At 45.9% G+C, this 13,132-nt stretch overlaps 1 protein-coding gene across 4 annotated transcripts in view; it reads right to left on the reverse strand.

Annotated features, from left to right (window-relative positions):
* cntln (centlein, centrosomal protein) overlaps positions 1-13,132 on the reverse strand; it is a 474,184-nt gene that overhangs the window by 73,779 nt on the left and 387,273 nt on the right. For all 4 annotated transcript variants that reach the window (XM_068030497.1, XM_068030494.1, XM_068030495.1 and 1 more), the window contains exons 22-23: positions 12,498-12,624; positions 59-196 (exon numbers count right to left, since the gene is read on the reverse strand). In XM_068030497.1, the coding sequence (XP_067886598.1) occupies positions 59-196; positions 12,498-12,624 (265 nt within the window). The remainder of the gene's footprint in view (positions 1-58; positions 197-12,497; positions 12,625-13,132) is intronic.

Genomic DNA, 13,132 nt, shown 5'->3' on the forward strand with positions numbered 1-13,132 from the left:
CACTTAGCATCTTAGTGCCATGTCCTAATCTACTAGACAATAGAAGAACCAATCTCACCTTTTTATCCAATTCTCCAGTGGTCTTACGATGCATTTCCTCGTAAACTGACTTCTCTTTTGTTGCGACATTAAGTCTTTGCTTTAGGGAATCTGTAAGCGCCTTTCTGGTCGAACCTTCTTCAGTCAGTGTCCTTACCTTTATAAAAAATCAAACACATAACTCATCTGACATGTTGTAAATTATTCAAGCATCAGAATACTTACATTTTCATCATCACAGAAATTACTGAGCACTAAGCATAAATACCACTATTACAGGAAAGCGACAAATATAGGCACACAATAGATGTTGTTTCATGGCACAAGTCCTGTGACAGGAAAAAGTGGCAAAAGTTGATTCACAATGGCGTGACAAAGCTCGAAGCAAGTTGTATACCCAGCTAGCTGTAGAAAAGAGAGCCTCAAGAAAATGAAGGTAAGATCAGACCTCAGGCATTCTGATGTCCACAATGCTGACAGCAGGTAAACATCAGGCTTTACAGTCAACTGAGAACTCCCAATCTGTATTAATTGAGATGTCATCATAGACAACCATGGACAAACCATTATCATGACATGCTGTCATATGGTTTCTAGTATCAAATAAAATACATACATAGATTTGTTATACATTTGATATAGAAAAAACAAATTAAAAGGGCATAGTTCTGAAACCCACATATCTTTAATTTGGAGTGGCGATGTGCATGTGGATAATTCCAAGCAGTTACCTGCAGTTAACTTCGAGTGCTACCAAACTGAAGTTGGCATACGCTTTATCTGCTGTACATTTAGAATGCTTTGGTTTAATCATTGGGATGCCTGCCTCGGTTTTAGGCTCAGGAGACACAAACTGGAGTAATAGTCGGACATAGAGTGTATCTGTTTAACATTAGTGAAATGTTAGACTTGTATGGAGCAGGAATAAAAGGTAGTACTGATCTAAACAGAATTCTGATACTACTTTAGTTAGAAATCTAGGATGTGCAGAGATCACAGTAAGATAGAATATCCATCATGAAGACATATAGCCCATTCACGCTGAATCTAAATAGGGTAAGAGCAATATAGTCTTACAGGACAGTAGCTTAAGGCTCAAAAAGAGTCTATAGCTTATGATGTGGCATGTATTAACAATGAAATAAAAACAAGAAATGCTGGAAATACTCAGCAGGTCTGGCAGCATCTGAGAATAACTGACCAGAAAGTCATGAAGCAAAGGCAAACGATATGTTAATGGTGTGGTGAAAGACAAAATGTTAGTACAGCGAGGGTGTTAACTGACAGAAGAATGAACGGCCCTGGCCCCCAAGCACAAACATGAAATAAAGTGGGTAGGCACAGTAGAAATAAACTAAACAAACTAAAATAAAATAAACAAATAAAAAATAAAAATAACTAAAAATAAAAATAAAAAGTGGGGCCCGTCATGCTCTAAAATTATTGAACTCAATGTTTGGTCTGGCAGGCTGTAATGTGCCTAATCGGTAAATGAGGTGCTGTTCCTCGAGCTTGCGTTGATGTTCACTGGAACACTGCAGCAATCCCAGGACAGAGATGCAGGCATGAGAGCAGTGGGGTGTGTTGAAATGGCCAGCAGTGCTCTGAAATTACTGGTCAGTTATTCTCTGTGACCTTGTCCTACCAAAACCATCTCTTTTGTTATCTCTTGCCCCAACTCAGCTTTACTTGCTTAAAACCTATTACATACAGCCTCACAGCTCCAGCGACCCGGGTTCAATTCTGGGTACTGCCTGCGTGGAGTTTGCAAGTTCTCCCTGTGTCTGCGTGGGTTTTCTCCGGGTGCTCCGGTTTCCTCCCACAAGCCAAAAGACTTGCAGGTTGGTAGGTAAATTGGCCATTATAAATTGCCCCTAGTATAGGTAGGTGGTAGGGAAATATAGGGACAAGTGGGGATGTGGTAGGAATATGAGATTAATGTAGGATTAGTATAAACGGGTGGTTGATGGTCATCGATGGGCCGAAGGGCCTGTTTCAGTGCTGTATCTCTAAAAAAAAAATCTAATATTTGCCAGTTCTGGTGAAGGATCACTGACCTGAAACATTAACTCTGCTTCTCTCCCTACAGATGCTGCCAGACCTGCTGAGTATTTCCAGCATTTCTTGTTTTTATTTCAGATTTCCTGAATCTGCAGTATTTTGCTTTTATTTTAATATTAGTATTGAAACTGAGGTTCTTATGGGCTTCCCTGATCCCAATACGAATATATGCATCCTTGAGGTACAATGTAGCTATCTAGTTTCCAAGCTGCACTGTGATTGAACAATATGCAGGAGGGTGATTATATTGAAATTCTCCTTCAAGATGAAAGCATTTATAATTCTGAGGTCCAGAGCCAGTCGAAGACATCTTGATTTCTATATAACACACACAACTTTACTCTGCCCCAGCTGAAGAACTGGAAGTTTGCATTCTCTTCTTCTCCCATATATAGGCTGCTAGTCTCTGTGTACACAGTATGCATCACAACATGTAATAACGTAAGATATAGGAGGAATAGGTCATCTGGTCCTTCGAGCCTGATCCACCCATTCATTCTATCTCAGCATCTGCCTGCACTATCCCAGAGCCCTTGACACCCTTAGTATCCAAAAATCAATCTCTGACTTGAATGCACACAACAACTGAGCATCCACATCTCACTCCAATAAAGAATTCCAAAGATTCACAACCTTTGAGTAAAACAATTTCTTCTCAGTTCAGTCTTAAATGGCTGACCCCTTATTCAGGGACTATGACCCCTAGTTCTAGACGCCCCAACCAGGAGAAACAAGCCCCTTAAAAATTTTATATGTTACAATGAAATCACTTCTCATTCTTCTAAATTCTAAGAATATAAGCCGAGTCTACTCAATTTCTTCCCATAGGATAATCCCCCCATCCCAGGAATTAGTCTGGTGTACCCTCATTGTGCTCACTCTAAGGCAAGTATATCCTTCCTTTTGTAAGGAGGCCAAAGCTGTTCAGGTACTCCAGGTGTGGTCTCACTAAGGTCCTATGCAATTGCAGTAAGAGTTCTTTACTCTCCTCTTTTTATGTAACCGTCACATCATTCTTAAGCTTACTACTCTTGTAGGCAACATTATAAGCCTCTACTGATAAAAGGTCACAGATCTGAAACATTAACTCTGTTTCTCTCTCCACTGATGCTGCGATATCTGAGTATTTCCAGCATTTTCTGCTTTTATTTCAGATTTCCAGCATCCGCAATATTTTGCTTTTGTACTATAAGCCTTTTCCTTTAATCCAATACCATCTTTAACTTCTCTTGTTAGCCATGGTTGGACCCCTTTTCCTATAACATTTTTATTCCTTAAGTAAATGTATTGTTACAATCAGGTAAGGATGGGTCGAAGGGCTCCCCTCGTTTCCTTCTCCTTGTTTGACCATAACAGGTTTGTTTGTTTCTTAAGTGGATATATTTGCCAGTTCAGTGAGTGTTTAACGTTTATACACTATCATGAAAAGAACCAATTGGACAGGTTTTCTTGAGTTTAACAAAGAAAGAAGTGGGTGGGTTAGTAAATTTGCAGATGACACTAAGGTCGGTGGAGTTGTGGATAGTGCCGAAGGATGTTGTAGGGTACAGAGAGACATAGATAGGCTGCAGAGCTGGGCTGAGAGATGGCAAATGGAGTTTAATGCGGAAAAGTGTGAGGTGATTCACTTTGGAAGGAGTAACAGGAATGCAGAGTACTGGGCTAATGGGAAGATTCTTGGTAGTGTAGATGAACAGAGAGATCTTGGTGTCCAGGTGCATAAATCCCTGAAGGTTGCTACCCAGGTTAATAGGGCTGTTAAGAAGGCATATGGTGTGTTAGCTTTTATTAGTAGGGGGATCGAGTTTCGGAGCCACGAGGTCATGCTGCAGCTGTACAAAACTCTGGTGAGACCGTACCTGGAGTATTGCGTGCAGTTCTGGTCACCGCATTATAGGAAGGATATGGAAGCTATGGAAAGGGTGCAGAGGAGATTTACTAGGATGTTGCCTGGTATGGAGGGAAGGTCTTACGAGGAAAGGCTGAGGGACTTGAGGTTGTTTTCGTTGGAGAGAAGGAGGAGGAGAGGTGACTTAATAGAGACATATAAGATAATCAGAGGGTTAGATAGGGTGGATAGTGAGCGTCTTTTTCCTCGGATGGTGATGGCAAACACGAGGGGACATAGCTTCAAGTTGAGGGGTGATAGATATAGGACAGATGTGAGAGGTAGTTTCTTTACTCAGAGAGTAGTAAGGGCGTGGAACGCCCTGCCTGCAGCAGTAGTAGATTCGCCAACTTTAAGGGCATTTAAGTGGTCATTGGATAGACATATGGATGAAAATGGAATAGTGTAGGTCAGATGGTTTCACAGGTCGGCGCAACATCGAGGGCCGAAGGGCCTGTACTGCGCTGTAATGTTCTAATTCTAATTATATTGGTTTAAGTACAATCCTTCTTCTTCTTTGGCCTCCTTGTCTCGAGAGACAATGGGTAAGCGCCTGGAGGTGGTCAGTGGTGTGTGGAGCAGCGCCTGGAGTGGCTATAAAGGCCAATTCTAGAGTGACAGGCTCTTCCACAGGTGCTGCAGAAAAATTTGTTTGTCGGGGCTGTTACACAGTTGGCTCTCTCCTTGCGCCTCTGTCTTTTTTTCTGCCAACTGCTAAGTCTCTTTGACTCGCCACACTTTAGCCCCGCCTTTATGGCTGCCCGCCAGCTCTGGTGAACGCAGACAACTGACTCCCACGACTTGTGATCAATGTCACAGGACTTCATGTCACATTTGCAGACGTCTTTAAAGCGGAGACATGGACGGCTGGTACAATAAAGCCTAAGTAAAATAAAAAAAATACACTCCAACTTTTACACGCACAATTAGGTTACAGAGTGCGGAAGGATAGATTGGTTGAATTAGAGTCCAGAGAAATAAAAGGGGTATACAGTCTGTGGCGGCTGGTGACTCATCTGGCTTCAGGCTGGTGGTCGTGCAACTTTCCTTTGGTGGTCTTGAGGCTTCCAATTCGTATATGTGGACGACTAATCCGGTGGTTCTCTTTGAGACAGCAATGTGGCTGATCTCCTTCAAGGAGTCTCTGTCTATAGCAGGGTTATGCCTGGTTGGTCATGATCGGCAGGCAGGGCTCGAAGATTGCAAGCAGGATTGGAGAGCGACAAAGGAAGGAAGGACCACACGTGGGTCTTCTCTGTTCAGCATATAGCTGCTTGCATCCCCTTCCCCTGCACTCGTCTCCCCTACAGCCCCCCTCCCGGCTCCCCCTCGCACCATCTTCCCCTCGCGCCCCCTTCCCCTGCACCCCTCTCCCCTGCAGCCTCCTACCCAGCTCCCCCCTCGCACCATCTTCCCCTCGCACCCCCTTCCCCTGCACCCTGCAGCCCCCTTCCCAGCTCCCCCTCGCACCCTCTTCCCTCCACCCCCCTCCTCCTCGCACCCCCTCCCCCCCGCACTCCCTTTCCCCCACCGGCATCCACCTACCCCTGTGTAGGGGCCCTAACAACCCCACTGCCTTGTGGGCATCTCGGGAGAGACCAAGGCTAAGGCAGCAAACCCTAACAGAAAATCCGGAGCGGAACCCCGAAGGCGGTCATGTGTCACCTTTGGCATGTTTCCGGCAATTCCTGCAGCCATACCGGTGCCAAACGTGCTCTGCATTCCTTTGGACCCCACCAGGAAGGCCGAGAGGGGGGTTTTGACGCTTGGGCAACTCACAACCTCCATACATCCGCCCAGGCATGCGCCATGGAGAGGTCACTCCATAGTCACATCACAGCGACCGAAACAACACGGAAGGCAGCAGTTACGGGTTATAAGTCCAGCTCAATTGGAATAGAGATTGGGCGCCACTGGTTGCCTTTGTCGGTGGGAGAGGTCATCGTATCTCACTGGACAGCTACCGCCCGCCTCAAACCGGGCAGCCCCCGGTCAGTAAGGTTCTGTCCCGCCACAGTCCACCAGCTTCAATGGGACAAGTGGACTGCAACACCGCACCAAACGGCACGACCAAAAAAGGAAAGAAGGTACCAGTCCTTCATTTTGCAAGCTGGAACGTCAGAACTATGTGTCCTGGCCTGTCGGAAGACCTTACACAAATCAACGATTCTCGGAAGACCGCCATCATTAACAACGAGCTCAGTAGACTCAATGTAGACATTGCAGCACTTCAGGAGACACGCCTCCCTGTGAGCGAATCGCTAAGAGAGCAAGACTACACATTCTTCTGGCAGGGTAGGGATCCTGAAGAACGAAGACAGCATGGAGTGGGCTTCGCCATCAGAAACTCTTTGCTCAGCGTCATAGAGCCACCCTCAAATGGCTCGGAACGCATACTGTCCATCCGTCTGTTCACCACCTCTGGTCCAGTACACCTACTCAGCATCTATGCTCCAACACTCAGCTCCCCACCTGAAGCTAAAGACCAGTTTTTTGAGGAACTCCATAATATCATTAGTAGCATCCCCAACACCGAACACCTGTTCCTGCTGGGGGACTTTAATGCTAGGGTTGGGGCCGACCATGACTCATGGCCCTCCTGCCTTGGGCGCTATGGCACTGGTAGGATGAATGAGAATGGTCAGAGACTGCTTGAGTTATGTACCTATCATAACCTCTGCATCACCAACTCATTTTTTCACAATAAACCCTGTCACCAGGTTTCTTGGAGGCACCCAAGATCACGCCGGTGGCACCAGCTGGACCTCATGTCACAAGGCGAGCCTCTCCAAACAGCGTTCAAATCACACACAGCTTCCACAGTGCGGACTGCGACACTGACCACTCCCTGGTGTGCAGCAAGGTTAGACTCAAACCAAAGAAGCTGCATCACTCCAAGCAGAAGAGCCGCCCGCGCATCAACACTAGCAGAATTTCTCATCCACAGCTGTTACACAAGTTTCTAAATTCACTCGAAAAAGCCCTTCAAAACACTCCCACAGGGGATGCAGAGACCAAGTGGGCCACATCAGAGATGCCATCTATGACTCAGCAATGACCACCGATAGCAAACGTGTGAAGTGTAATGCAGACTGGTTTCAATCTCACATTGATGAGTTGGAACCTGTCATAGCCGCTAAGTGCATTGCACTGCTGAACTACAAGAAAGCCCCGAGCGAGTTAACATCCGTAGCACTTAAAGCAGCCAGAAGCACTGCACAAAGAACAGCCAGGCGCTGCGCAAATGACTACTGGCAACACCTATGCAGTCATCTTCAGCTGGCCTCTGACACCGGATATATCAGAGGAATGTATGATGGCATTAAGAGGGCTTTTGGGCCAACCATCATGAAGATTGCCTCCCTCAAATCTCAATCAGGGTACACAATCACTGACCAACGCAAGCAAATGCACCGCTGGGTGGAACACTACCTAGAACTGTACTCCAGCAAAAATGTTGTCACTGATACCACCCTCAATGCAGCCCAGTCTCTGCCAGTCATGGATGAGCTGGACGTACAGCCAACAAAATCGGAACTCAGTGATGTCATTGATTCTCTAGCCAGCGGAAAAGCCCCTGGGAAGGACAGCATTACCCCTGAAATCATCAAGAGTGCCAAGCCTGCCATACTTTCAGCACTGTACGAACTGCTTTGCCTGTGCTGGGACGAGGGAGCAGTACCCCAGGACATGCGCGATGTCAATATCATCACCCTCTATAAGAACAAGGTTGACCGCGGTAACTGCAACAACTACCGTGGAATCTCCCTGCTCAGCATAGTGGGGAAAGTCTTCGCTCGAGTCACTTTAAACAGGCTCCAGAAGGTGGCTGAGCATGTCTACCCTGAGGCACAGTGTGGCATTCGAGCAGAGAGATCCACCATTGACATGCTGTTCTCCCTTCGACAGCTACAGGAGAAATACCGTGAACAACAGATGCCCCTCTACGTTGCTTTCATTAATCTCACCAAAGCCTTTGACCTCGTCAGCAGACGTGGTCTCTTCAGACTACGAGAAAAGATTGGATGCCCACCAAAGCTACTAAGTATCATCACCTCATTCCAATATGAAAGGCACAATTCAGCATAGCGGTGCCTCATCAGACCCCTTTCCTATCCTGAGTGGCGTGAAACAAGGCTGTGTTCTCGCACCTACACTGTTTGGGAAACACTGCTGCTCTCACATGCATTCAAGTCTTCAGAAGAAGGAATTTTCCTCCACACAAGATCAGGTGGCAGGTTGTTCAACCTTGCCCATCTAAGAGCGAAGACCAAAGTACGGAAAGTCCTCATCGGGGAACTCCTCTTTGCTGACGATGCTGCATTAACATCTCACACTGAAGAGTGTCTGCAGAGACTCATCGACAGGTTTGCGGCTGCCTGCACCGAATTTGGCCTAACCATCAGCCTCAAGAAAACGAACATCATGGGACAGGACGTCACAAATGCCCCATCCATAAATATCGGCGACCACACTCTGGAAGTGGTTCAAGAGTTCACCTACCTAGGCTCAACTATCACCAGTAACCTGTCTCTCAATGCAGAAATCAACAAGCACATGGGAAAGGCTTCCACTGCTATGTCCAGACTGGCCAAGAGAGTGTGGGAAAATGACACAAAACACAAAAGTCCAAGTGTATCAAGCCTGTGTCCTCAGTACCATGCTCTACGGCAGCGAGGCCTGGACAACGCACGTAAGCCAAGAGCGACGTCTCAATTCATTCCATCTTTGCTGCCTCCGGAGAATCCTTGGCATCAGGTGCAGGACCGTATCTCCAACAATGAAGTCCTACTAAGCCAGCGGCGCCTGAGATGGCTTGGCCATGTGAGCCGCATGGAAGCTGGCAGGATCCCCAAGGACACATTGTACAGCGAGCTTGTCACTGGTATCAGACCCACCGGCCGTCCTTGTCTCCGCTTTAAAGACGTCTGCAAACGTGACATGAAGTCCTGTGACATTGATCACAAGTCGTGGGAGTCAGTTGCCAGCGATTGCCAGAGCTGGCAGGCAGCCATAAAGGCGGGGCTAAAGCGTGGCGAGTCGAAGAGACTTAGCAGTTGGCAGGAAAAAGGTCAGAAGCGCAAGGAGAGAGCCAACTGCGTAACGGCCCTGTCAACCAATTTTATCTGCAGCACCTGTGGAGGAGTCTGTCACTCTAGAATTGGCCTTTGTAGCCATTCCAGGCGCTGCTTCACAAACCACTGACTACCTCCAGGCGCTTACCCATTGTCTCTCGAGACAAGGAGGCCAAAGAAGAAGAAGATATAGCTGCTTGTCTCTCTACTGCAGAAAAAACACCAGCTTAAGCACACGGAGGGTGGGCCTGTCATATGACCGTCACCCAGTGATTCAAGTATGGTGGTTACTAATGTGTATTCCATCTTGCAACTTAATCAGTTCCTGTCTAGGAATTCTTGTCTCACAGCTAAGGTCTCATTGTTCAAGTGATTAGGTTTGATTGGCTCGCCTCTCCCAGTTGAATATTCAGATAATGGCCTTGATGCTTTGCTAATGGAAACAGAATAGGTGATTCACTCAGATTCCCCAGATCATTGTTCTTGATGTGTCTGTGCAGACAGGCCATCTCTGTCTCAATGCATTGGAATGTGGAAAGTACAGTGATGCAAATTGGGGTGGCCATCTTTAGCTGCCAGCATCGAGTCACCTTTTATCTGTTTTTTTAAAATTCAATTCAGGTTTCCAGCCAGTGGATTAAAAATCATCATTTCACAAAGCACATTTTCGAATCCTCGGTATTGACTGTATCGGTGCCGTTTCCTGCTCCTGCCCCGAACTGGAAAATATTATCAACTTTGCTTGCAATTTCCACCCTTCTCTCACCTTTACACGGTCCATCTCTGACACTTCCCTTCCCTTCCTCGACTTCTCTGTCTCCATCTCTGGGGACAGGTTGTCTACTAATATCCATTATCAGCCCACCGACTCCCACAGCTACCTCGACTACACTTCTTCACACCCTACCTCCTGTAAGGACCACATTCCATTCTCCCATTTTCTCCGTCTCCGACGCATCTGCTCTAATGATGCTACCTTCCATGATGGTGCTTCTGATATGACCTCATTTTTCCTCAACCGAGGATTCCCCCCCCACTGTTGTTGACAGGGGCCCCAACCGTGTCCGGCCCATTTCCCGTACCTCTACCCTTACCCCTTCCCCTCCCTCCCAGAACCGTGACAGGGCTCCCCTTGTCCTCACTTTCCACCCCATCAGCCTCCATATCCAAAGGATCATCCTCCGCCATTTCCGCCACCTCCAGCGTGATGCCACTACCAAACGCATCTTCCCCTGTCAGCATTCCGAAGGGATCGTTCCCTCCGCGACACCCTGGTCCACTCCTCCATTACCCCCACCACCTTGTCCTCTTCCCATGGCACCTTCCCCTGCAATCGCAGGAGGTGTAATACCTGCCCATTTACCTCCTCTCTCCTCACCATCCCAGGCCACAAACACTCCTTTCAGGTGAAGCAGCGATTTACTTGTACTTCTTTCAATGTAGTATACTGTATTCGCTGCTCACAATGTGGTCTCCTCTACATTGGGGAGACCAAACGCAGACTGGGTGACCGCTTTGTGGAACACCTCCGCTCAGTCCGCAAGCAGGACCCTGAGCTTCCAGTTGCTTGCCATTTCAACACTCCCCCCTGCTCTCATGCTCACATCTCTGTCCTGGGCTTGCTGCAGTGTTCCACTGAACATCAACGCAAGCTCGAGGAACAGCATCTCATTTACCGATTAGGTACACTACAGCCGGCCGGACTGAACATTGAGTTCAATAATTTCAGAGCATGACGGGCCCCCCATTTTACTTATATTTTTAGCTATTTTTTCTCTCTTTTTTCTTTTTTACATTTTTTACAATTTTTTTTAAATGTTTATTTCATTTCATCTTAGTTTGTTCAGTTTGCTTCCCCACTGTGTTTTTTTTCATGTTTGTACTTGCTGCTGTTCAATCTTCAGTCCGTTAACACCCTATCTGTACTAATGCTTTGTCTTTCAACACACCATGAACATATTGTTTGCCTTTGCTCCATGACCTTTTGGTCAGCTATGTGGCCTTGTCCAATCTACACCTTCTCCTTTGTTATCTCTTGCCCCATTCCCGCTTTACTTGCTTATAACCTTTGACATTTCTAATATTTGCCAGTTCCGAAGGGTCACTGACCCGAAACGTTAACTCTGCTTCTCTTTTCACAGATGCTGCCAGACCTGTTGAGTGGTTCCAGCATTTCTTGTTTTTATTTCAGATTTCTAGCATCCGCAGTATTTTGCTTTTAACTTTTAATCAGGTTGTTTCTATGCCAATTTGCATATTGCTCAGGTAGAAATCCAGAGATTATTACCTGCGGGCTTTTGCACTTTAATTTAGATCCTAACTCCTCAAACACTCTCAACAAAACCTCATTCCACCTGTGCCACTGGTTCTTATTTGGACCACGACAACTGGATCCTCCCCTTCCAAGTACTTCTCTAGCCACGAGGGTATGTCCTTAATCATGGCACTGGGCAGACAAAACAAAACTGCCCATTGTGGCTGCACAGAACAGTATTTATCCTCCTGACTATACTGTTCCCCATCAATACCAGACACTTTTTCACTCCCTGCACTTGAATGGGCATCTGTGCTATGTTGCCAGGAAAATTTGTCCAACCACCCTGCAGACCTTTCCTTCATCCACACGAGTAGCAAGAACCTTGTACCTGGCGGATAAGGACAAAGGCCATGCTTCCTCCAGCTCTGTAACTGGGGCTCCCTTACCTGTCTGACTTGCCGTCACACCCTCCTGTCCCTGACCACTACTGAGACCTGCATCACTTCCTAACCCAAAGGGTGTGACTGCCCCCTGGATCCAAGTGTCCAGGTAACTCACCCCCTCCCTAATGCCCTGCAATGTCTGCACCTTGGACTCCAACTCAACAACAATGAGCTGAAGTTCCTCAGGATGAAAAAACTTACTGAGGATGTGGATGTCTGGGCTCACAATGCTCTCCACAAACTCCCACATGCTGCAGCTGCAGTACATCACATGCACTGCCATCCTTATCTTATTTTATCTAATTAATTAAATGTAAATTAAACAGACTTCAGTTGCTATGAATTGATTTTTTTAAAGCAACATAGGTCTTTCCCCTATAATCTTTGCCCACCACATTTCCCCCCCATGGCCTCAGACTTCTTGAAGTAGGAAGCTTCCTCTTACTATGCCAGCTACTGGAAGATGAAGAGTAGCTTGGGAAAACTCCTTCCTATCTTTCCTCATCTCTGATTAGAAGTGATTGTTCTATATTTTACAATTCTCCAGAGATATGATAAAGGTCAGTAACGCAGAGGAGATAGGGAACTAAACCACATCAACCATCATGGTGAATGACTGTTGAAAAAGGATTTTGAAATTTACAAGACTAGCTTTGAACTAGGATACTGCATCTTTGGGCAAAGCAATCGTAATGTCCAGTTCTTCAATCAAGAAAAGTGATGCGAACAATTACCTTCTTTTCAAGATCCTCCAATAATCCCTTATACATTTTATCTTTTTCCTGGTTTGCTTTCAGTTTTGATTTAAGATCTTCTACCAGTTGTCGCTTCATACTGACATCTCTCTCCAGACGAACAATCCTGCACAGAAATACAACCAAAGATAAAATCCAACGTATCACCTAAATAAAACTTTTGCTCAGGTAACACTTACCAATAGTTTGCTGAAAAAATATCCATATTAGATGATCAATTAATATTTATATTCCAATGTGAGCATGTCATAATTTATGTGGAAAAGATATGCAAATAAAATGAATCATCTTTGAGTATAGTCTTCTTCATTTTATAAAGTTATTTATTTTCCACATACTAAATGTAGAGAAAACAAAATTAAACAGTGTAAATCATATGGGGTGTTTGTTCAAAATGCCTTTTCGTCCAAGACCATTGCTTTTTTTGCAATATAAAAATGACTTGGATCTTGGAATACAAAATAGAATTTAAAAATTTGCTGCTGATACCAAACTTGGAGGTGTGGCCCACAGTGAGGATGATATGAACCGCCTGCAACAGGACATATATAGGCTCACAGAATGGGCAGATAGGTGGCAGATGGAATTTAATACTGAGAAGTGTGAGGTGTTGC

This window comes from Heterodontus francisci, chromosome 4, assembly GCF_036365525.1.
Source record: "Heterodontus francisci isolate sHetFra1 chromosome 4, sHetFra1.hap1, whole genome shotgun sequence".
NCBI classification, from domain to species: Eukaryota; Metazoa; Chordata; class Chondrichthyes; order Heterodontiformes; family Heterodontidae; genus Heterodontus; species Heterodontus francisci.